Here is a 23,564-nt window from a genome sequence, read left to right on the forward strand (position 1 = left end):
CAAACCTTGAGGAACTTCTAGTCCTTGCAATACAGCTGCTACATATCTAGAACTGTTCTTTTCCATACAAATGTCCTGCTGCTTAAAACCTCATTTAGATCCTGGCTTCCTCAAACGTTTGCCTTGAGGAACTGAATTTTTTTCCCTTGGTCTTAAAAATCTAGGCTGACTTACTACTTTGAACCTCACTAAACAATCCATTAACTACACTGGGTGTGGAGTTGTTTCTCTTGCAGTTTTTTTGACAGAGATTGTTACACTAGGCTCTTTAATGGATGACTTCTGTAACTGTGTGAAACATTAAAACAAAAAAAATTACCAAGTGTTATATAGGAAACATCTTTCTTTTTGCAGTCCTAGCGTTCGACCATCTCACGTTTGCAGTATCTTTTGTAACATACAGTTGAGTTGCTTTAGTGCAATGTTCGCTGTTGAAACTGACTGCTTTTGCTACAGGCTGCTTTGCTGTGGGGTTACATGCTAGTTCTATTTGTTCAGGGAAGGGCTAAAATCCCAGCAGGGCTTTTTGAGTACTAGCAATGAGTATGTTTTTCATCACTGCAGCTAAACTGTTTACCAACTAGCATGAAAGCTTTCATCGTTTCTTTAGGGTACTTGAAAGGAGAAGGTCAGCAAACATAATTCAGCTGTTAATAGACGGCAAACTATCTAGCTATTTGGGTCTCTAAAACTGAAATGTTATTTTTGTACATTTTTATTGTAGTTTAGGAACAGTCTGATTATATTGTGTCGTAACACTTGACACCAGACTAAAATCAAAGTTTTCTTTAGGAATTTCTAAGACTGGAAAGGAACAGTTCTTAAAAGCTTGCAGTTGCTTAATTAACACGGTGGCTTTATACCAGACCTGAATTGGCTAATATAGCAGAATGGGAAAATACTGTGTTAGACTTGCAAGGAAGAAAGAGTAACTGGGATATTTGTGCCTTTAGGCAGTAGAGTTATTTATACTTGCGAAAATGTTTAACTGTATTCAGTTGCTTGGTTCTGATCAAGGGTAGGTTATTTCCTTAGCTGATGCAGGAAGCTGTCTATATCAAAAGAAAACTGTACACTTTAGAATGGACAAACCTATTTGTAAGATTCAAGTCACAGAAGTTTTACCAATCTCTTCTAATAAGATAAAGTTGAAACTATTATTTGTGTTCTTTTAACAGGTGGTGTTTCACAAAATGTCTCCCAATGAGACTCTCTTCTTGGAAAGTACCAACAAGATCTACAAAGATGATATTTCTAATAGTTCATTTGTGAATTTCCAAATATGGGATTTTCCTGGACAGATGGACTTTTTTGATCCAACATTTGATTATGAGATGATCTTCAGAGGAACAGGTGCTCTAATATATGTTATTGATGCCCAGGTAAATACAAATCACTAAGAATCACAAGGAAGTTTTCTTTTTGCTTTGTGTGCGAAAGGAACGATCGAGAAGCTAATAATTTATATTTTTAGATAAGTTTGTAAAACATCTGTTACGTATGAAAGGATGCATTGGCAGTCTAACTTTTGGTGTGTGGTTTTTAGTCTTGTGAAGTGACTGGAACATACGCTTCCGGTGGAGAGAGTGGAAAGGGGCGACTACTCTGAACTTACCTTTTCTACAAATATAGTGAGAGCCTGCTGTGCTAGATGGTCTGAATTATCCCTTCCCTCTGCTGTTGACTGCTATGGCGTTCATTTAATAACAGCACACTTCTGACCTCAGTTTCAAGTACTGGTACTATTGGGTATCTGGTAGCTTCTAATGAACTTAGGAATTGCACCGTGGGAGATTACCTGGTTATTAGGACCGTCTTGGAGATCACTGCCGCCTTTTGCTGGAGTTGAAGTGTAACCTGCCTTTTGCTCTGAAGCCTAGTTTTGTGTAGCTGAGCCTTGTATAGCTAATGCAACTTAATTTATGTAACAGAATCCAAGCTACCTGGATTTCTGACACTCCAGGGTATTCTCTTCTCCCATACTTCTCTTTAGTTACAGAAGTGAAGTGAAGTTCTTGCACTGAAATATTTTGTCCTTGTGCAGAATGGAATAGTTATCGGAGATAAAGCCTTGTCATTCATTCCTGCCAAAACTGATTTACAGGATGACTACATGGAAGCTTTAACAAGACTTCACATTACAGTTTCAAAAGCCTACAAGGTCAATCCGGAAATGAACTTTGAAGTTTTTATTCATAAAGTTGATGGTTTATCGGATGACCATAAAATAGAAACTCAGAGGGATATTCATCAGCGGGCTAATGATGACCTTACGGATGCTGGGCTTGAAAAACTTCACCTTAGGTGAGTTAAAGATTCTGGCATATGTGATTCTACTGTTGCTGATGTGGATACAGACTAATGCCTGTTAGATGTAATAGTGAACGGACCAGAGCAAGGCCTTGTTAGTTTCTTAATATTGCACAAACTCTTGTTACAAAATACACCGCTGAATTTATGGCCTGTTAGGCTGACTAAAATAAGGCAGGCTACTGTATCAGATTCCAGTCAATAGATTTATTCATAAACTCGCTGATAATTCAAGGTTCTTTTGCATACTTTTCATTCAGCATAACAGGCTGAATTTGTATATGCGGCCTGGAGGGGCAGGGGAAGGAGAGGGGAAGCTGTCTGCCTTATAGTCTTGGCTAGCCCTGACTTTTCAGCGTAATTGGTTTTAAAAGCTTAGTCTCTTACTTGATACTTGGCTCGCTTTTAAGGTGTCTTCTACTGACACCTTTAAAACTAGCTATCTTTTCTCTGTTTTTACTGCTATTTTGATTCTCATGGAGCCTTTAAGTATTGCCAGTATCACTCGGTGTTAGTGTGAACAAAGTGGAAGGCCAGAAATCAGACTTGAAGAAATGCAGTCGAGTGTTTAATGCCTTTGTGATAAGCATTCTGTAGGCAAGTGTGTTGTGAAAGCATGTTCAAATTTTTCTCTCTGTTGTCCCATCTCCCAGGGATGGGGGAAGTCTGTTTCATGTTTACTCCAGTCACTCAGAAATCAGGTTCCTGGTGCAGTGGCCAGGTATATTTGTGATAAAGGCATCCCATCTAAATCATCAGGCCTGAATGTTAGAAAACATAGCTTTAACATTTCTATTGCAATTCTGAAATACTCTTGAATCTTTGTTCTTTTTTCTTTCTTTTCCCTCCCTCCTCATCTCAGCTTTTATTTGACCAGTATCTATGACCATTCAATATTTGAAGCCTTCAGTAAAGTGGTACAGAAGCTCATTCCGCAACTGCCAACGCTGGAAAATCTACTAAATATCTTTATATCAGTAAGTGTTAATCTAATAGAACTTTGAGTGAAATATGCGGAATGGTAAAGCAAGTCCTTCTGCTAAGGAACACTGGCTAGATCTGCCCTTGGGAGATTCGGGTGGCATTCATGTTGGTGTACTCTGCTGGCCCAATTGTCTGCATTAGAAGCTCTTTACCACAGCTAAATTGTACTGGTGCGTGCTTTGTGCGGGTTTCTGTAAATTCTGACAAAGCATAGTTTGCCTGTTCATAACCGTTGATACGGAAGTTTTCTGCCGGCACGATATACTGATTGGTTTGCTAAGGCACTTAGTAGTCTAATGTAGCTGTACTGACAAGAGACTTTTTTTGTAATATGAACTTGTCCTTGAACTAAACTGTCTATTTCATGTGGCCTGTGAGACTTTTGCCTTTAGTGTTTGTGTTTCTTACAGAATTTGTGATATAGAAATTTGCTGCTGTATACTTTAAATCAAATAAAATATCACCCTAGAGTCAAGGCTGAAGTAGCCTGTCTCATTTAAGTTATGTCTGTGAGGCTGTTGCAGGCATGTGGACAACATGGAAAAAAACAGTTGCGATTAAGAGGCGCTGTGCAGGTCAGACGTGTCGCCCCATGCTACTACTGTATAATGCTTTTTTCCTGTGTTGGTAGAGGACTGTCTGTAATAACCCAGCCCAGTGGATAAAGGGCACGTTAATGCTCACCCTGCTCAGTGCCATGAGGGTATGGAGCACAGCCCTGATGCCAAAAGGATCGTCTGGATGTCCTCAGGACACTGCCTTGAGTATTCGGACTAGCTAGGAAGAAGTGATAAGGAATGCTTCTGCTGCATAAATAGAAATTAAGCTTTGCCAGAAATCCATAGTGTATATGTGGTAACTTGCTTAACAGCAGAAGGCTTCTGAACTTAGTATGAGCACGTGCACTTTGCCAAAGTGCTCAGTTACACATGGGATGGTACAATTGGCTCGGTGCTTTTCCATACCTATAGCTGCCATAATGTGATACCCTTCATGGAGTCATAAGTTTAGAAGCTGACTTTTATTTGCTCTGCATGTTAAACTACATGGCAACTGCCTCACACAGAAACTGAACTGCCAAGATACTACAAGCGTAAAGTTTAAGTGTCAGCATGCTACTATGAAGTAACTCATCTCTGAGCCCCGTCCATCAGGTGGATGTAAATGTGTGGCTCTTCTGGAGTTAATAGAAACACAGAAGAGGAAAACTGCTGAATTTGGGTTCTGGAAGCATAGTAAAATGTAACCTTAATTATGATCTGGTAAATAATAAACTAAAAACAATTCTAACCGAGTCCCCAGCTTTATTTTTGTCAACTAGAAGGTGATGTTGATATGTACTATGGCAACAGGGGTATTGTATTTATAAACTGTATGCTCTAAATCTTGATTCTGTCTTAAGCCTCTAAATTGGTTATGTTTAAACCATTTTCTGCTATTAAGAATGTGAAAGTGTATGAATTCTACTTGAGATTTAAAAAATGCAGTTATTTTAAAAATTCATCCAAATTCTTTCTCTTTCTGAAGAATTCAGGCATTGAAAAAGCTTTTCTCTTCGATGTAGTCAGCAAAATCTACATTGCAACAGACAGTTCCCCTGTGGACATGCAATCATATGAGTTGTGCTGTGACATGATTGATGTAGTGATAGATGTTTCCTGTATATATGGGTAAGTGATGAATACTCTTAGGAAAAAAAGTCCTTAAAAGTTGTGGAATAGGTTGTAAACTGTGCAAGTGGTGCTAGCTTTGTTATCCAGTAAGATGCTATGACCAATCCAGCTAGATTGTTCTGATGAGCACATTGGTTCTGTAAGTAACTAGAATAAAGCCAAATGATTTGGCAGCTGGATTGAGCATTTGTACTCTGTTTCCCTTCACTCGTGGCCCTAGACAGCCATCTGACATTTGTAAAAGTCAAGTGTTTCATGAAAAATACAAATACTGCTGTGCCTTGTTTGGCATGGTGGGTGCAAGTATGTTAATACCTGCAAATAATTGGGGTCGATAGCATGCCATAGCTTGTAAGCATAACTTGCAGTCACATTGCTTTGAGACTTGCTGCTATCTGAACAGAATAGCTTTTGCGAGGTCAACTTGGCTCTTGCTGACTTTCTCTGAGGGATGCGTATAGTGCCTGTTTCTCACAATTTATGGCTGAATTATACTTCACAATGGATTTTTGAAGTGGCTTTGGAGAAGCAGTAACTTATTTTAGAACTGTGGTTGTAGCCTGGAAAATACAGGGCTGCCAAGAAATACCGCAATGTTTAATGGTCTGTCTCCTGATGGGTCAACCCAGGGTTGTGTCACTATTTTTTGTTGTTGTTGTTTGTTTGTTTGTTTGTTTTTTCATGAGTGCTTAAGAAGTAGCTTGCGATACATCTTTTGCTTCTACAGTAATTTAACTAACACTAATAACTTGCAGATAGAAAGCAGCATCCTAATCTTTTCTTGTAAATGCAGGCTGGTTCAGCCTAAGACCAAAGAGTGTCCTGCTCCCTGTTGCATCCCTCCCCCTTCCGTCCCGGCCTCACTAAGGAAGCCTTTGTATTTATTTATGAAAAGTAATTCTGCTGAGATGTCACTCCATTGACATTTCTACATTAAGTTTTGCATTAAAAACTTCAAACCAGTCACTTGATACCTTACTGTGGCACTGTAAACTCAGTGAGACAGTGAGTAGCAGTGACTCTCTGGTTTGAAGGTAAACTACGCTATAACTAATGTACTATACTACGTCCATTAAGAATGCTCAGCTGTAAGCTGAAAACACTATCGACTAAACAGCCACAGCTCTTAGTTTGATATCAAAAGAATGCATGCTGATAGCTTGCTCTTAATTGCTCATATGAGATAGATAGTATCTAGTGAAGGCCTCTCCTCTGTTTCTAGCTTTCAGACTCTAGCCAGACTCAGATCTAGCTTTCCTGAGAAACTTAAGGTGTGATAATGATCTTACGATAGTGTTAAGACCTGCATTGCAGGTTCTTCACTTGCTCATTGTTCAGTATAAGTAATATTCTGCTAACTGCATTTAACGGGTATTTGTCTTGAAGTTACATATGCGTGCTTACTAGATTACGTCTTGGGTTAACTCATTCTTTCTTAGGTTGAAGGAAGATGGCACTGGAAGTGCTTACGATAAAGAGTCAATGGCAATTATCAAGCTCAATAACACAACGGTCCTGTACTTAAAGGAAGTAACAAAGTTTTTGGCATTAGTTTGCATTCTTAGAGAAGAGAGTTTTGAGCGCAAAGGTAAGGACTTGCCCCCATTGAATGGCTTTTATCTAATGTTTTTTATCAACTATAAAATATTAAAATGACTTTACAAGTCGCCTTGATTTTTGTGTAACTAAATTTGTTTTTCTTCTGGAAGGAATTTTCTCCTATCCTAGAGATATGTATAAAGAGGTCTTATTTTTATTCTTGTGAATCATCACTTCAATCACTGTCCTCCTGCTGAAATGACTTATGTAGCTCATATGCCTGTGTCACTACCATCTGCTATAGTGGAATCAGTAGAATGGAGTAGTAATGCTTATTATGTTCTGCTTGACAGCTGCTGTATTGTGAATAGCCATATTGTCTATCACATGTTGCACTGATGTAATTTTTTTAACATACGACTGAAGAAATCAACAGTGGTAGGCTACGTGGTAGGAACTTGGAACAAAGAGTTTAATACATTGCAGGTCTAACCAACTATATAGTTGCTTGGACCTGTAGGAGATGATAGTATGAATGGTCTTGCATATATTAAGGGGCAGAAATGACAGCATAGGCCCTAATTTCAAAGTATTCGACTTACATGGCGACAGTACTTACCTTGGCATTTTAAAAAGAGAAAAAGCAGATGTGTTCTTTTAATAACTGTACTATATTTGATCTCAAAGTTTTTCTCACCACAGTTAGGATATTTATCAATAGCATAAAGTGCCAGATAACATTCAAGTGATGGTCGTGCTGTGCTAGCATGTTTTTTGGGGGTAGTGTCTTGTGTTGTCCCCTCACCTGCTGTTTAATTATGAATATACACCTTGCATTCCAAATGAGTACCTCTTTTTTCTAAAAACTGAGACAGTCTAAATAAATACTGGCATCAGTAAAACTTTGTTAAATCTTCTGAATCCAAATTCATACTAAAAAAAAGTAGCAAAATAGCTGTTCGTTACACAAAACATTTTATATTTATTTTGAAGCTCTGTTGATTATGTAAATGTGCCAAGCTGAGCACAGTTTTTCCTCTCCCCTCCCCCTCCTTCTTGACAGGTTTGATAGACTACAATTTTCATTGCTTCCGCAAAGCCATTCATGAAGTCTTTGAAGTAGGTGTTGCCTCCCACAGGATCTGCAACCATCAATCCAGCGCCTCAAATATGAAAGCAGTGACTCACAATGGCACACCTAGGAATGCAGTCTAGAGGAAGACTAAAGACATTGGATAGACTTGTCAGCTCTTCACTCCAAAGTTTTGTGGAACAAGAGAAGAGTAGTCTGAAAGCCTGAAGTATGTTTCACAGGAGAAGAGTGGCGCTAACTGAGGAATAGCAGCTTGTAACTCATGTTGGTCAACTGAAACTACTGTAAAAATACTTTGAGGCCAGTGGAGTTAGAAATGCCGGTTTGAAACCAGTTTTATTGCAAGTGCAGTGGTTTTTCAGTTTGGAGTCCTATTTTAACAGTCTCTCTCTGACGGATTGCCTGGTCAAAACGTACGAATTATTGAGTTGAGTTTTGCGTGAAACACTGAATAGTCAGCTGCTCACCTTTTTTTTTTTTTTTTTTAATTAATCTGTAGAATATCCACTTTTGCTTAAGTTTACCCTTTTGTCATGGGGAAAAAAAAAAGAAAAAAGATGGTGGTGTTATTTAGGCTTGAGAAACTCAGGCTTTTTGTTTGGTGAGGCTGGTCTCGCAAATCATTCCGTAAAGTAGTTCTTGCTCTCACCAGTGTGCTCAGAGTATTCTTGTGAATTCTGTACTTGTTAAGTGGATGCAAGGTAGAGCTCTGTTCTAGTGATTCTATGTTTGTTTGGAGAGCTGACCTGGAGCTTCATTTTAAGATACTTTGCTTTCAGACCACGCTTCTTGCTATGCCCCCTTTGATGGAAGGGAAGTATTAAAACCAGAAATAAACTACCTGCTCTCTTTTGCAAAAACATCAGTCATAAATCTGTGTGATTAATCCTATTCACAAAACAACTGCATGGCTAACTAAACTGAAATGTCTGCCATCTGTTGGAATAAAGCAACCACTTTCAGCTATTCCCAAGCGAAGAAATGACAGTTACTGACTTTTGATGGTGGATGTCTCTCTACCCTCTGACTGATAATCAAGAGAATTCCTAGGAAAATGTCTGAGGCATTATCCTTGCATGGCAATTAAATATCAGTGTGCCACAACCTACTAATAATACTGGACATCGAAAGTGTGTTGATTCTGTACTGTGGCAAACACCTTCTTATTTGTCGCCATGCAATCTGAGTAGAATAGTGTTTTTTCTGATTTTGTGAATGCTGGCTTTCATACTATGGGAAGTATATCTGAATTGTTTTAATCTAATTTATTGGTATTGGTATTATTACTGCAGCTGTCATACTGTACATCAGCCTTGCTATGCAGTAAGCTCAGCTACTGGCCCATAAAGATCTTGCTTCTTTTTACCTGTCCCTATGTGTGTATAGGTGTTGCGAAGCCACTGGACCAACTGACTATACAAGTGCCACTATAAAAGTTTCTGCAAGAAGATCTGTAACTGTAAGCGATCTCTGCAACTGATGTATTTATGTGGTCAGAAATAACCACAGGATTGCTTCTGTGCTTGTAGAACGGATTTTCATTGAACTATGTAAAAATGAATATACATGCATTAACTTTAGGGTGTATGCACATACTGTGTAAATGTTTTTCCTTTGTTTTAAAGATGTTGTATGATACTAAATACATAAAGGATCTGCTCCAAAATTTACCACAGTCAGCAGGAGACTTGGGAATTCAAGTGCTCTAGTTCAGTTCTCTTAATAGCGGTTGTAGTTCTGAACCTAGGCTGAGCCCCTTTTTGGTAATGGAACTGCAGGGTTTTTTTATGGAAGTGCTGCAGGCTTGTAAGATTGGGTTTTGTAGCTTGCAAGCTCTTATCACGGTGTTCTAGTACTCAAGGTGACAGGAGAGGTAATTGGCAAGATCACAGGAAGGAAGAAATCATTCCCATTTGTGCAGTTAGTTTTCCATGTTCTAAGTGCACATGTACCTCTTTGTCTTCACTCTACATGATTTTGTGCTAATAAAATGAAAAAAGGTAAAACTGTAACACTGTTGTTTCTGTTGGAGAGAGAGATACTTCAACAAAAGTCTATAAAGGCCTATATGTTTAAGCAAATTTTAAAAAGCCATGTTATCTTCACAGTATTTTTAGAAAAAGTTAAATACCACCTTCCCATGTGAGGCTTTAAAAATTTTAGTCAACCTTAGCTTTTCTCTCAATTAAAAGTTGACTCCAAACTGACTCCAAACTCAATTTTCAGAAGATAACTCTAACTTTAAAGGCATATAAATGATAAAGTGACTTGTTCTCTTTTGATTAATGGTGAGCCTTAGGCCGCGTTCTGAAATTCTGCCTTCTGGTGTGTGTGTTGGGTTGGGGTTTTTTTTTGGGTTTTTGTTGGTGCGTGTTGTTTTTTTTTTTTTGTCAGCATTACCTCACTCCTGAATGGTTGCATTTACTAAAGGTTAATGGTAGCATCTCAAAACATACTGGTTATTTTCACTGTTACCGGAAAAATATTAGCTTTAAATGTTAAATTTGTCTCTGGTAAGGAGCACGGTATTTCTTTCATTTACTAGAACTAGTCTTAATGTCCTTCCTAACATCAATCAATTCAAGTAGAGTGTTACTTAACCTGTTGCTGCTTTAGCGAAGCAGTTTTTGGTTTCTGCTGGAATCTTTATGCTACCAGGGAGGGAGAGGGAAGGATAGGGATTATGCTTTATTTTCTCCCTTTTGCAGGGACCTGTCTCCCCTTCCTGTGCTGACCTGCTGTAGGGAGAGATCCTATTAGAGATAAGGGAAGGCAGTATCATAGTCTCTCCAATAAAAGGATTGAAATTGTAAAGTAGACCATCAATTAGTGCTTCACCTTTCTGCCTTTTTTTTTTTCCTCTGAACCTGCAGTCTTTTTTGCAAACAACTGAGGATGTGTGCTTCTAAGGAGAAAAAAGGTGCAGACAGGGGAGAGCATGGGGGGAAAGGCGACTAGCCTGCAGGCAGGAGGAATAAAATCTCTTTCTGTTGAAGACTAAGGCAACCCCTTGCGCAAGATACTTTTCAGAGCTTCGAGGTGTCTGGCACCAGATGGTTGCTAATCACTGGCTAGGTTTCCAGTTGACAATCATGCCAGCTGTAGCACAGGAAAGGGAAGGAGGGAAAGGCCAAGCCTGGGAAGAAGGGGCAGAGTAATAAAAGATGGCGTCTCTCTGCGGTCCTGAAGATTTAAATCTGCCTATCGTTTGGCTGGCAGAGCGATCGATCTTCCCTCCCTTCCTCTCAGACCTCCCCAAAAGTCACGCGTAACTGAATCACTCACTCCTAGCCAACGGACAGCAGCTGTGAGCGTGGGGCGACACGGGGCGGGGTCTTGCCTTCATGCAGCAGGAAGGGAAGTGTGGGGAGAACTCTCGTCGCGTGGCGGCCTCCCTGCGAGGCGCCTCGTCCCCGCGCTGAGAAGAGTCGCTGAGGCGCCAATGGCGGGCGCTGTCAGAGCCCCCGCCCGGGAGCGGGTGGCTGCCCAGGCAGTAGGGGGCGCCCAAATGGCGCGAAGGTAACTGTCGCTCGGCTTCCGGGCGGAGCGGGCGTTTTCCCGCCCGCTTCCGTTATTTTCCGCGGCGGCGCGGGCGGGCTTTGCGGCAGGCGGCGCGGCGGGAGGGACCCCGGCGCGCGTGGTGGCGCGGCCGAGGGCGCCCCTCGCGCTGTTACTCGCCTGAAGGGAAGCCCGCGCCCGTCGCTGCCGCCCGCGGGGCCGCTGCGTGTCGGCGCTGGGCCTGGCGCGGGTCAGCGCGTGCCGCGTTGTTGAAGACTGGGAAGGTTCCGTCCGGTCCTCGCAGTGCGGGATGTGACAGGCTTCGGGAGCTGCCGGTCAGTCTGAGTATGTACCGCCCGACACCTGTGCGTGCATGGTCTTTTCTCAGTTACGAAAGATTTGGTGTTCCCCTTAGTGCGGGTTTTTTTTCAGCTTTGAGTACCTACTCGCGGTAGGTGGCACTCTTGTAACATGTCTACAAGAAGATTTTAAAAAACGTTTTCTTTCCCAAGGCCATCGTCTTCACTTTCTGTCTCAGGTAGGTCTTACTTGGGACAAATATATATCCGCTTGCTGCTGTACGGTAGGACAAGTTCAGAAGTGTTTGTAGTTTTTCCTTGAAGACTGAGTTAACTTTCAGAACAGAGCAGCTGAGGAAAACTGTCATCTTTCAACTTGTCTGTTTTGTCAAGTGCTGTTGCTGTATCCCAGGTAAAGCGTTTTATTTTTTCTTGCTTTACATTTCCACTGACTCCTGCTACTGTGCATATGGCCGTTGTCTCCCTTCCTTTCCTTTTCCGACTATGCTTTGCCTTCCCAGCATTTGTTTCTACCCTAAGAGTTGGAAATGGGTAGCAGGAGAGAAGTCTCCTTTAAAAAGGAGTCCTAGAGGTGCCTTTTCTGAATGCAGGATTGTTTTTTGAGTCAACTTACATTTGGTAAAGTTCTCTTATATTGTCTGGATAAATAGGATTTTGTCCTCCCGTCAGTTCATTCAAGTGCAGAATAAATGTTTGTTGCCCAAGATCCATCATGTTAGGATTTTTTCCTTTGTGTTATAAGCAGAGTATTTTTCCATGTCTAGAACTATTACTGTATTTCCTTGTTTTCAATATGACTGTTCACCTCGTTTTTGCAACTACGTGATACCCTTTTAAACGTCAACATTTGTTCTCATCACGTATATGTAAATGGACCGTCAAAGAGGAGGTACAGAGATGACAGAGCCAAGCAATTCTTGATAGTGGCTGATGGTGTGATGAGGGGGAGTGACATCAAGTTGCAGCATGGGCAGTTCAGACTAGATACTACGGAAGAAAGTCTTTGCTGGGAAGGTGATGCAGTACTTGGAACAGATTACCCAGAGAGTTATGGGTCTCCATCCTCGGATGTTTTCAAGCTTCAGCTAGGAAAAGCTAAGGCTGACCTGATCTAGTGTTGGCAATAGCTTTGAGAGGGCGGTTGGACATGATGACGTTCAGGGGCTCCTTACATCCAATAGCTCTGTGATGCTGCAAGGTGTTTCTGACTCCGCTAGTTGAAGAGTATAAGCAACAGAAGAAACATTTTCTAATTTGCAGTATATATGCGGTTCAAAATGCAGTATCGCTGAAGAGAAATCGGTGGTAAGACCACCAGGCTTAGGTGTGTGGTCTGTAGTGTGCGATGTGTTTAAAAATAGTGAGAAAAATGCTTTTTTCTCTGTGTAGGTGGTTTGCTATTATTCCCCAAGGGAATGTGAGGTAAGTAAGTAAATGCTTGATTACTGTTAGGAATAAAGCTTCATATTGGTGTAAACATTGCACAGGACCAAGCAGTAAAGGCAAAATAAAGTGTATATAACTTTTTAAAATGAAAGGCAAAATAAAGCGTATATCTCTTTTTTAACTAACTTTGTTGTTTTAAAGGCTAGATCGCCGAAGTTTACTGGGAACCAAACAAATCTGCTGAGCTTTTCTTAACATGTGGCTATATTAGCTGCACTTTTGTCTGGATTTAAGAATTACTTGTCATTCTTCACTGCTCCTGAGCTTCAAAGCTGTATGTTGCTGCCCAGTTTGGTCTTAATGTATGAACAGGTATCCTTTAAGCATGAGAAGGAAAGAAATACCAATTTCTTCGTTTTTAATTAACCCTAAGTTAACCCTAACTTGTTTTCTGGGTATGCTCTGAAATCCATGTAAAGATGGTGCTAGTGGGTGTTTGTGTATCTCCAGGTGCACAGCTTTATTAATGGCACCATTATAAAAATGCGGACCTTGTAAAACTAGGAGGGGGAGGCATATCACAGAGAAGATTGCATAGTCTTGATACGATTTTATTTAAATTTGTAAGTTTTTCCCAGTTTTAGTCAGGAAGTAGATTGTTTTTTGAGTATAAGAGTTTCTTTGTTTTAAATACAAGCATTTTTGTGGTTCTAAATAGCAGTCAAAGTTCTACTTTGCAATTTGGATATTTTCCTCCTTCGCACTCTGCTCTCCTATTTGTTTTGAAAGCTGTAATTTTTCTGGGCATAAGCAGCTACTGTTTTGTTTCTATGATTCACTGTCCAGATGGTTGTGTTTGGGGTGAAATATTAGTTAAAGAATTTATAACAATATAATGTATTCAGCATGAAAATAAATGTCACTGAAACAGCAAATAACTTAAGATGTGCTTTTTAAAAATTCAAGTCTCATTATTTCACAGAGGAATAGATCAATATTCCATCATTTCACAGTTGAGTTTGCTGTGAAGTGAAGCAATATATCTTATATTGGATGTAACCTACTTTGATGTTAATTCACTGGTTTTGTGTCACTTAGGGGCAAATAAGCCTTCCAGCTCCAGTTATGACTCATTATGTCATTACGTTAGGCACTTACTGTACCTCCACAGCTGTGCAATTCATATACAACAAAAAGTGTGACAGCATTTTTAGCTACTTCGTTACACTACTAATTTCTTGGTTTCTTAAAAAAAAAATCTTTTATAGCTTCAAGCAGAGTGGCATAGTTTGAGTCTATAACATTGATTGGGTCCTGCCTGGGGAACAGTTTTCATGATATTTTAGAAATGTAAATAAAGGTACTACCATTTTATTTTTCATTGTTGCGGTGGCAGCATTGATCCCAGAAAGAAGAATGTGAGCTGTATCAAATAAAAAAACCCCAAACACTCAAAACCCAAAAAGCCCCCAACCCAAACCCTAAATATTTAGTGATAATACAAATTGCAAAGCACGTCCTTCACTTTAATGAACAAATACCCACAACACCTCAGTCCTTTCCATGACATGAATATTGACTGTTTACTGGGCTAAAGATTTCTGTGCATCATTTAGAAAACATTTCCCTCTGTGTATTCTTGAACGCATACCATCATGAACCGTTCATAGGTGTAAGTATTAGGGGAGGACTTCCATGTGTCATAAGAGCATTCCAAACAGTGTGTGCCTGGATTGGGATTACTTCTGCAGTTACTGAATTACTTGTGCAGCCTTTTGTAGTAATTTTTCACTTGTCTTCAGTGTTAACTGACACAGCTGAGAATCTTAACCTGCCCCTCCTCCCAACTCCTACTGTAAAAGTTGCATACAATGGAGGAAAAAACAGATGAGGAGGAAAAGAATCTGAAATATAGTCTATCTGGTGTATGTTTCTTCAGAACTGAACTATACAGAAGGTATTGAGTGCTTGCTGTTTGACACTGGTAGCCGTGCCCTTTAAACAAATTGTATTTCTATTTATAGAACTTGTCACTGAAATAATAGACCATTTTATATTTTATAATGTAATTAATGCTTGACAATTTCCCAGTATTGTCCCAGGTGACAAACAGGTTGCTCATTATTTCCAGTCTCTGTGTGTACCGAGAATGTAATCTCTTTGAATGATTGGGTAACATACTATACAATTAAAAGCGATTACCTAGTAGGATACTTCATGTCAACTAGCAAAAGTAGCATAGTCACTAGGCTTGTGCCACAGCAGCCTTTCTCTGTAATCATGCTTGGTGCAAGTACAGAAAGACTTGGCTTTAAAATAATTTGCTCGTCAGCATCAGAACCTGGTTACTGTCTTACAGTTACTAATTGTATATCATTGCTTCATCAAGTCTAAGAGTTATCCAGAAAACATGTTCATATGGGCTCTGGGATAACAAATTTGAGTAAATTGGAAGCAGACTCATTAAAACAAACCTGTGTTGTAGGTGAAAATACAACAAATATGTACAACAATAAACCCCACCAAAATACAGTGAAATACAGAATGCAACACTGGGTACAAAGCATGCCTGGTAGTAAGTCAAGAAAGGTCCTTAATTCCTTGTCCACTGACCTGGACTTAAATTCTATACCAAGCGCACACAGGTATAGCTTGTTACCCACCTCTCACTTGAGGGGAACGATTGGCACAACTTTCCGTGTGAGCTGTCTGTCTTTCTAGCGATGCAACTTAGGCAGGTTTTTTTCCTCTTGCTCTTTTAAGAGATCAGTGTCTTCAAAAGTTCTAGTTTGGATTATAATAGTACCAACTGTATGCAAATTCATTTTCTGTCTTTTTTGTTGCCATTTATTTAGCTAAGACATTGTTACAACATAAACACAAAGTTCTATAGAAGTACATTCACAGCTAGTATTCATAAATCGGTCAAGCTAAGCCAGACCAAATCTGTAAAGGTTTTTGTAGTTTGTTACAGAGAAAACAGGTTCAGCACTGATGAGACCTTCTAAAGATTGATTTGGTGCTTGCTTTCTTCTACTGATGGTGAAGATATGGTCAGTCATGTTCTTCGGATTACTGAGGCTGCAGTCAGAGAGTGCTACTGGGTATTTAATTGTTACAAAATGAGGCTTGCTAATTATGTTTGTGAGCAACTGATTTGTCTTTGGTAGCAGGGAGTATGACCACATTTGCTAGCCTCATGGACTTGATGGAGGACAAAAGACTGTTCTGACTGCCCTCTTCCTTTCTGTCCTTTATTTGTGTGTTATACTAGAAGATTCTAATTTCCCTTCCTGCTTTTTTACCTTAGATAATGTCACTTTTTTACCTTAGATAATGTCACTTTTTTCAGCAATCAGCTAGGTAATTCAGAACTAATTATCTTGATTTACGTCTCAGACATCTGGTGAGGCAAGTGAAGAAAAGCAGTCAGGGACCATTCAGAAGGAAAAGGACCAATTAAAATAAATCTGTGTTTAAACAGGAGGTTAGAAAAATGCTGGAAGCTACAGCTGAGGAATTTGAAAAGTGGAGTGTTTGCAAGATCCAGACTAAAGAATCCAATCCCCGGTGTCTCAAGGCTAGCTCTTGTCACATGTCACATACCTGTTACCTGGAACTCACTGGGATAAAAACATGCTCCCAGGCTGATTAGTGCTTACTGTGCAGAGCCATCTTCTGAGCTGTTGCAGTCAGTTGTCAGGTTTTGAAATCTCATTTGGAGATCAACCAGGTGCTAGGCCAGACAGTTTTTGACCTGGAACGTGATCTGATTTGCCGTCTTCCCTCCCCTTCCGCACCCTCCCCCCCCCCTTTTTTTTTTTAATATATATAACCTTGATGGCATTTGATACAAATACTGATGTTAACGGCTTTTGGAAAATGACATTGTGTAGAGCAGGGGTTATATTACAATTCTGAACTACAGAGTGATGAACAGAAATGTTACCTTTGTGTGGGATGATCTAAATGTTAAACAGACAATTATCTTAAGATGGTGTCTTGGTCTGAGCTTGTAATTTCGGTTGATGGTACATGATTTTTGAAATACTATTCAAAGACTGATAAGAGATGAAGGAAAAAAAAACCACCAACAACCAAACAACAGAAGAACCCCTAAAATAGTCCTGTTTAAAATGAAAGAATTTATTTTTTAAAAAACAATAATGGGCAACATCTATCTTTCTCTTGTCATCCAAGTACAAGGTATACCCTTTATCAGACTGTCTGCTGAAGGCATGACTCTGTAGCTAGCTTCCATTAGCTGATAGATCAAAAACCCACCTTTTATGGTTCCTGAGGGAATTTAACTTCTTCTCATTAAAAAGGAATAATAAAATTTAAAGCTTTCATCATAATGGGGTTAGGAGGACGTGTTTTGCTTTTTATAGCTATATCAATGATCGAAAAGCCAGTTTAAACCATTGCAAAATTAGGGAAGAGGTCATCATTAGAAGACCAGTGTAAAGAATCTTTTAAAGAACACTTTTGGATTTAATTCAAAGATTATTTTTTGCTGGTGTCAGTAAGCACCCCATCTGCGCTTCATGTCGGATATGAAACAAAGGAAAGGTGTAAAATGTCTCAGGCTCCTCCAGAAATCTAGTGGACGAGGTACTTCAGTGTGAACAGTCTTCTGTAGACTTTTTCCTAAATCAGAACACAGTAGAATTAAATGTCCCACCCCCCCAATTCCCGAGTGACAACTCAAAACCTTTACTCCGTATTGTGGAAATGGCAAGAGATGTGAGAGAATTTTGTATGCATTTGTCCCTATACAATGAAAAATATGCCAGGTACCCATAATAGGCTTAAGAGACGGCCTGCAGTGGTCACAGTGGCTACGTTAAGAACAATTAGATTCTGGTAGGGTAGAAAATGAGACCAACAAAAAGGAAATTGGTCCACAGAGAGAGAAAAGCATTGCTGATTAATTATTTGTTTCACCCCACAATCTTCCTTCTGCCCAATCTGAATCAAAACTCTAGAAAGATTTTTCTCTGTACTTTCTTCAAATGATAATTCAGTTCTTCTGCACATTTTTCTTCATCTGTACCATCTGTTCCGAAACAGCTACGCTAATAGAACTGCATTAAGCTTTCCCAGTGCCAGGAATTGACCTGAGTAAACAGTAAGAATTACCCAGAGTCCTTTCCCACTGGTCTGTAATCCCCAAATTGATCCAATTCTCTGATGTACCAAGAAATAGCTACTTATAAAGATGCTCCGTTTGGAATTCCCACTTCTATGACTTACTGTGAAGGTTTACAACTTACCAGTTATGAACTGCTATGGGCATTATGGCCATGAATGCTGTTTTACGATACCTGTAGTAAGGAAGCTCACTGCCAGTTTAGCTGCCTTTTTGTGCTGTTTTCTTCTGCGCCAGAGCCAGTCAGTACAGGAGAAGGAAATGATGAGTACAGTAATGTAGTTAAGAAGCTAGACAGAACTGACATCATAAAGATGTCCTATTTGCGGATCAGTGCTTTTAATTTTTTAGACTTCTGTGCCGTATAGTGAAAAACATTTTGCTTTTATAAAAATATGTACTTTCTGTGTAAGTTATCATCCTAAAAGGAGAAAAATGTCACCTTTGGGGTTCAGGGTTATTGATTAAGTGAGTTATGTTGAATTACCAAGTAAAAATAAACTCCCTGGTGGGTAACAGTAACGTGGATCCTTCTCACTTAGACTCACATCTATTTGGTCGGGTTTTTTTCTGGCTTACAGTGAGCGAATTGGTCATTCAGTGTTCCCTTGTGATCTGAAGATAGTTTATTTTTCTTGCCCTCTAGATGGCTGTCTTGTTCTCTTTTAAAGAATCTGTTACACAAAGAGTCTAGTAGAGCTGTAAGGGAGAAAGTTTATTTAAATAGTCACAGTTTTTACATGTTTGCATATTTGCAATGTACTTAAGCGTTTATGAGCAAAAATGTTGATGTGTGACTATATCATTAGAAACCTGCTGAGAACAACTGTGAGCTGATGCCTCTTCTGCTACTGGGCAGGAGGAGAATAAGTACTAACTTTTTTCAGAGAATTGAAAATATTTCCTAATACATTTTTCATTATATCAAAAAACTGCTAATTTATCATGGGAAGAAAAATTCTCTCATGGTTCTAACAGGCACAGCTGTAGTAGTATTTTTCCATCTACTTAATTCTATAGGAATTTTGTTTAATTCATTTATATTAAAAACTTCTTTAAGTCTTTTGACTATAGCCACAAGTGCGTGGGGAGTATAGTAAAGATACTGAGGGAATGTTCTTGCAGTATTTCTAATGCGTTAGAGCACAGGACATACAAGAAGGTTTTCTGAGTGGGTTTTTTCCTCTGTTTTTTTTTTTTTCCCTTTTTTTTTTTCCCCAAAAGATTTCTGGCTTCATCTTGCAAATTTGATTTTAGATGAAGTAAGTCTTCAGAAGAAACTTGTGTAGAGAATTGTCTTTAAATGGACTATTGTGAATTAATTTTTAAGATGAGTGTTGCATACACTTTACATGAAGAAAAGCCAGCAATGCAAAAATCTGTTTATTTTGTGAGCATTGTTTAAAAGAAACAAACAAACAAACACAAAAAACCCCCAAAAAACCCACCAGAGGAAACCCCTGAAAGCCCCCAAATGAAACACTGATCATATGTTACATGTCCGTTTTGGCTAGTTTAATAATTTCTAAAACTTATGAAGTGCTTTACGGATATTAATGAATGCTCATGGCTCTTTGCATGGGAAGTCAGCATTTGGTTTATATGTGTTTATAGGAGGACAATAGGAGGACGTATAGTTGAGTGCCATGCCACACGCATTGCTCAAACCTTTGATTTATTGGATAATTGTAAATTTATGTAATTTGGTAGAACTGTGATTTGTTTGGTTTTTCGCATATATGTTTTGAAGTATGCACCAGGGCCCTCTTGAAATTACATGTGTAGCTTATGGCCGAGATTCTAAATAGTGACTCCCAAATCTAACTTTGTGGGACGTGTAGGCTGACCGAGCTTATGCTTTTTACTCCAATGCATTTTTTGAATGCCCAAGTCATTACTTATAAGTCAGACATTTAACCATGTTTTGGGCTTTATAACTTCTTATAAGTTGTACAATAATTGCCAAACAACAGCTTAATAAAACCAAATCTTCAGGAATCACCCATCAGTGGTGTGGAGTGAAAACTTCCTGAAGTTTTCAGTTCTTCATTGGTAATAAAACTAAAATTTTTGTTTCTTTACGTCTGTCATTTATTTTGTTAGATACAGCTGCTTAACGCAGGAAGGAGCGAGTCCAATGCTTGCTATTCAGTTGGCATTTATCTTTATTCATAAGTAAATCAACCTAGAACATGATCTTGGTATTTGTTGTGTTTAAGTATAGAGAGGCAGAAGGATCTATTCTACAGTTTTCTGAATTGTGATGAAGGTATTTAAATTTTACAGCGTTTCCTTTGTTTCTAAATGTCTTTACAAATATATTTTTTCCTTCTGAACTACTGAAAATGGAATTTTCTCATTAAGTGGCACACTGGACAAGCAGTGCCCTCCTTTTGACTGCAGCATTGATCTTAGGGTGTTTAGAAACAACTGTCTAGTTAATTGCTTTTAAAGACAACTGTTAAGGGATAATAATTTATCTTATTTAGCGTTGATTAAAATAATTGCTTTCTGGAAAAAACTTTCTGGTCTAGTAAGTTAATGCTTCTGAAAGATGCCAGTTTCTGTAAGTGACTATTAGCACAGTCTGATGGTAACTTTGGTTAGGAGGTGACTAGCTTAATCTGCCTCTCCTGGGTACAACAGGTCATAATGTGATAGATAAGCAGTTATGCTTACGCCGTGATTAAGGATGAATCACGTTTGAAAATCATGATGTAAAGCATTCAGTGATCTTATCAGTCATTCATAATAACTCCTATGTCATGCAGACTTTTTATGAAAAGGAGCAAAGTAATTGGTATCCGTCACATGCACTTGTGTTAAGATCACAATTTGCATGACAGTATTGTGCTTTAACACAGTCTGTCAACTTAGTTTAGCCTGAAATGGCTCACAGCATATCAGTCTTAAAGAACACATGAATCTATTAGTGAATAAGTTAACTATAATTTTACACAAAATTGTACCACAGAACTCTTGGGGACAAAAAGTTAAACGTAGAGGAAGTCCAGTGCAATTAGGTCACACAGCTTCTCAAGTAGTAGGATGAGGTTAGTAGGATGGTCAGTTCACTTAAAAAAATCAAAAGCCAGATAAGAGTCTTTTGAGGTTAAGAAAAACCCATCATGAGGTTTACATTTGACTTTATTAAGTTATTTGCTTTTATAGAATTTTCAAGGCTACCTAATTTAATTATATTTCCAACCAAGTAGATGGCTTGGTAACATTCTTAAAAAGCTTCAAAATCTGTATTTGTTTTGACTTTCAGAAATGCATGGTCACCTGAGCTATTTGTTATTAAAAAAAAAAAATCAGAAAACTCAAGGAGCAGGAGAAAGAGTAAGGTTTATTCATTGTGCAGCTATGTTTGTATGAGAAGGATGTGTCACCAGGAGTAGTGACAGTGAAAGCAGTTGTGTTTGAAGAGAGAGGAGAATCCCTGAAATCTGTCAAAAGTAAATGAATGGAAGAGTAGTTGGGAGAGTTTTCGTTTTTGGAAAACCTGTTTTCAAGGCAACAGAAAGGTGATTTTTCGCTTCAATGTGTGCAGCAGAGTCCTTCATTCAAAAATTGGATAATCTTTTTCTCTTTTGTGTTGCGTTCTTTCTACTTTTTTTCTGATAGGGCCTTTTTCAAATGATACTTGTTCAAAATGTCAAAATGCCAAGTAAAAGCATATCCTTTTCTCAAACTTAATTGAAAATACCATAAAGACAGTGTGAATTTAAATGAAGCTCTGAATTTCATGGTCCAGCTGTGTACCTTGCAGACCAACATGCTCTCACAGATGTGGGATGCAAGACTTACCAAGCGGATCACATCTTTTTCAGCTAATGTGTTTCCCATATTTCTTCCTTTTAATGCTATATAGATAACGTGAGAAAAGTCATACTGAAAATATCAATGTTGTAACACTGTCAGTGTAGGATAGGCACACTCGGCATTGATTGACTTGAAACTCATTGTTTCAAGGCTTTTTCCCCACATGCATTTGATTTTGCTTTCTTACGTTTTCTATCTGTGAAGCTTACTCCCTTTAGGTCACTGCCATGTGCTGCTAGCGTGAAGGTATGCTTGATATCTAAGTGAAGAAAAAAGGGAAATGTCATGTGTACAGGTATATCTAAGTTTAATGGCTTCTGTGACTGCAGCTTACGTAGATACACCTGAGCTATCTTTAAACTAGTTCACTTGGACGCCGCTAACATTGTGACAGCAGAGTGGAGTTGCAGTGTATGTTAGGGAAGTGGAGAAAATATTCATGTATTTGGAACATGCTAGGATCCATCCAAATTATGCAGGTAAAAGTCAGCTAAAGTAAGCTTGATTGATTTAAACGTAGCTATGTCCCAAGGAAGGATGCATGATTGAAACACCTGAGGTTTCCAATCATGTAAAATTAGGGGAGATGTGAGGTTGTGCTGTCATATTCAGTGTTTCTGTAGTGCTGCTGTTCTCTGATTACACAAAAATACTGCTCGTTTGAGATCATCACTAACTTAAGCCTTTTTTATTTTTAACACTCTCCTCTCATTTTTTATTCTTTCCAATAACAGTGCTGATAGGGTCTGTTTTCTCTGTATGAGAAAATATGCTAATTCTAATGTGTGCCCTCTATTTTTTTTTTTTCCCTGCTTAGCTGGCAAGGCAAAGAAAGGACTTGCACCATTTGCCATTATTGTAAGGGAGTTGAGTGGATTCTGCCTTATTCTTGTCTAATTGCGAGGACACAAAAAAATGCAAACACAAAAAAGAGAGGAGGCTGAGCAAAGACAGACACTGTATGTGAATGTTCCACATGTATAGTTCTGAAAAAACTTTGTTTTCAGAAAATTTTGTTATAAAGTAAAAGCTGGAGGTGAACTTGGAGAGATTCACTGGCTTTTTTTTTCAGATTAGTGGTGTACTTTGCATGGATGTTTGACTCTGCAATGGATCGGAACGTATGTGCCTTATGGGTCTTTGTAGTCCATTGGTCAGTTTGGTTTTCAGGTTGTTCTAATCCTGTACAGAATCCTGTATGTAGGTCTTGATAAAATAGGAAATGGTTATTGCAATTTTATTGAAGTTCCCAACTTTTACTTTCACTGGATTTCTTTTTTAGTGTCTGATACTGTAATAACAAGGGGTACATATATAAGTACATAGCTCTGTAGAGGATTATTTGTAGCTCCTCCCTCCGTTCAGTTTTAAGCATATGGATAGACTATCAACGTTCCTGACATGATAGAGTAGTCACGCTATCCATTTTCTATCTGCTCTATCTCACTTATGCATTTCCCTGTATCTTTTGGGGATTCAGTCGAGCAGAACTGTATGTGCATATTCCAAATTTTTCATTTTTTACCATCATGCTTCCTCTCTAGAAAAGTAATGATAAAGTTTGCTAGCACTCAAGTAGATCTAGGCCTTAGGTAAAGAACATTAAAATAACAAAAAGTTTCTAGCTACAGAAAGAACGAACAAGAAACAGTAGTAGCAACACCACATGACACTGCCTGTGATCTAGGTATGTTCCAAAACAGTGGGGCATTTTATTGGAGTGGCATAATAGCATGAAAAATTTTAAGTCCGGTGGCAAGTTTGTCCAGTACGTTTGTTGAATT

At 38.9% G+C, this 23,564-nt stretch overlaps 1 protein-coding gene across 2 annotated transcripts in view; it reads left to right on the top strand.

The window, feature by feature from the left end:
• The window catches only part of RRAGC (Ras related GTP binding C), a 159,338-nt gene that overhangs the window by 4,848 nt on the left and 130,926 nt on the right, over nt 1-23,564 (top strand). The window contains exons 2-7 of one of the 2 annotated variants that reach the window (XR_012677269.1): nt 1,179-1,382; nt 2,105-2,304; nt 3,173-3,287; nt 4,822-4,964; nt 6,407-6,555; nt 7,570-11,442. Coding sequence is in view for 1 of the 2 variants with exons in the window: in XM_075173847.1 (XP_075029948.1) it covers nt 1,179-1,382; nt 2,105-2,304; nt 3,173-3,287; nt 4,822-4,964; nt 6,407-6,555; nt 7,570-7,721 (963 nt within the window). In the remaining variant the exon portion in view is untranslated. Of the gene's footprint in view, nt 1-1,178; nt 1,383-2,104; nt 2,305-3,172; nt 3,288-4,821; nt 4,965-6,406; nt 6,556-7,569; nt 21,278-23,564 lie in introns of those variants that run through there. The other variant, XM_075173847.1, reaches the window with a different exon arrangement.

Source organism: Calonectris borealis, chromosome 25 (assembly GCF_964195595.1).
Source record: "Calonectris borealis chromosome 25, bCalBor7.hap1.2, whole genome shotgun sequence".
Classification (NCBI taxonomy): domain Eukaryota; kingdom Metazoa; phylum Chordata; class Aves; order Procellariiformes; family Procellariidae; genus Calonectris; species Calonectris borealis.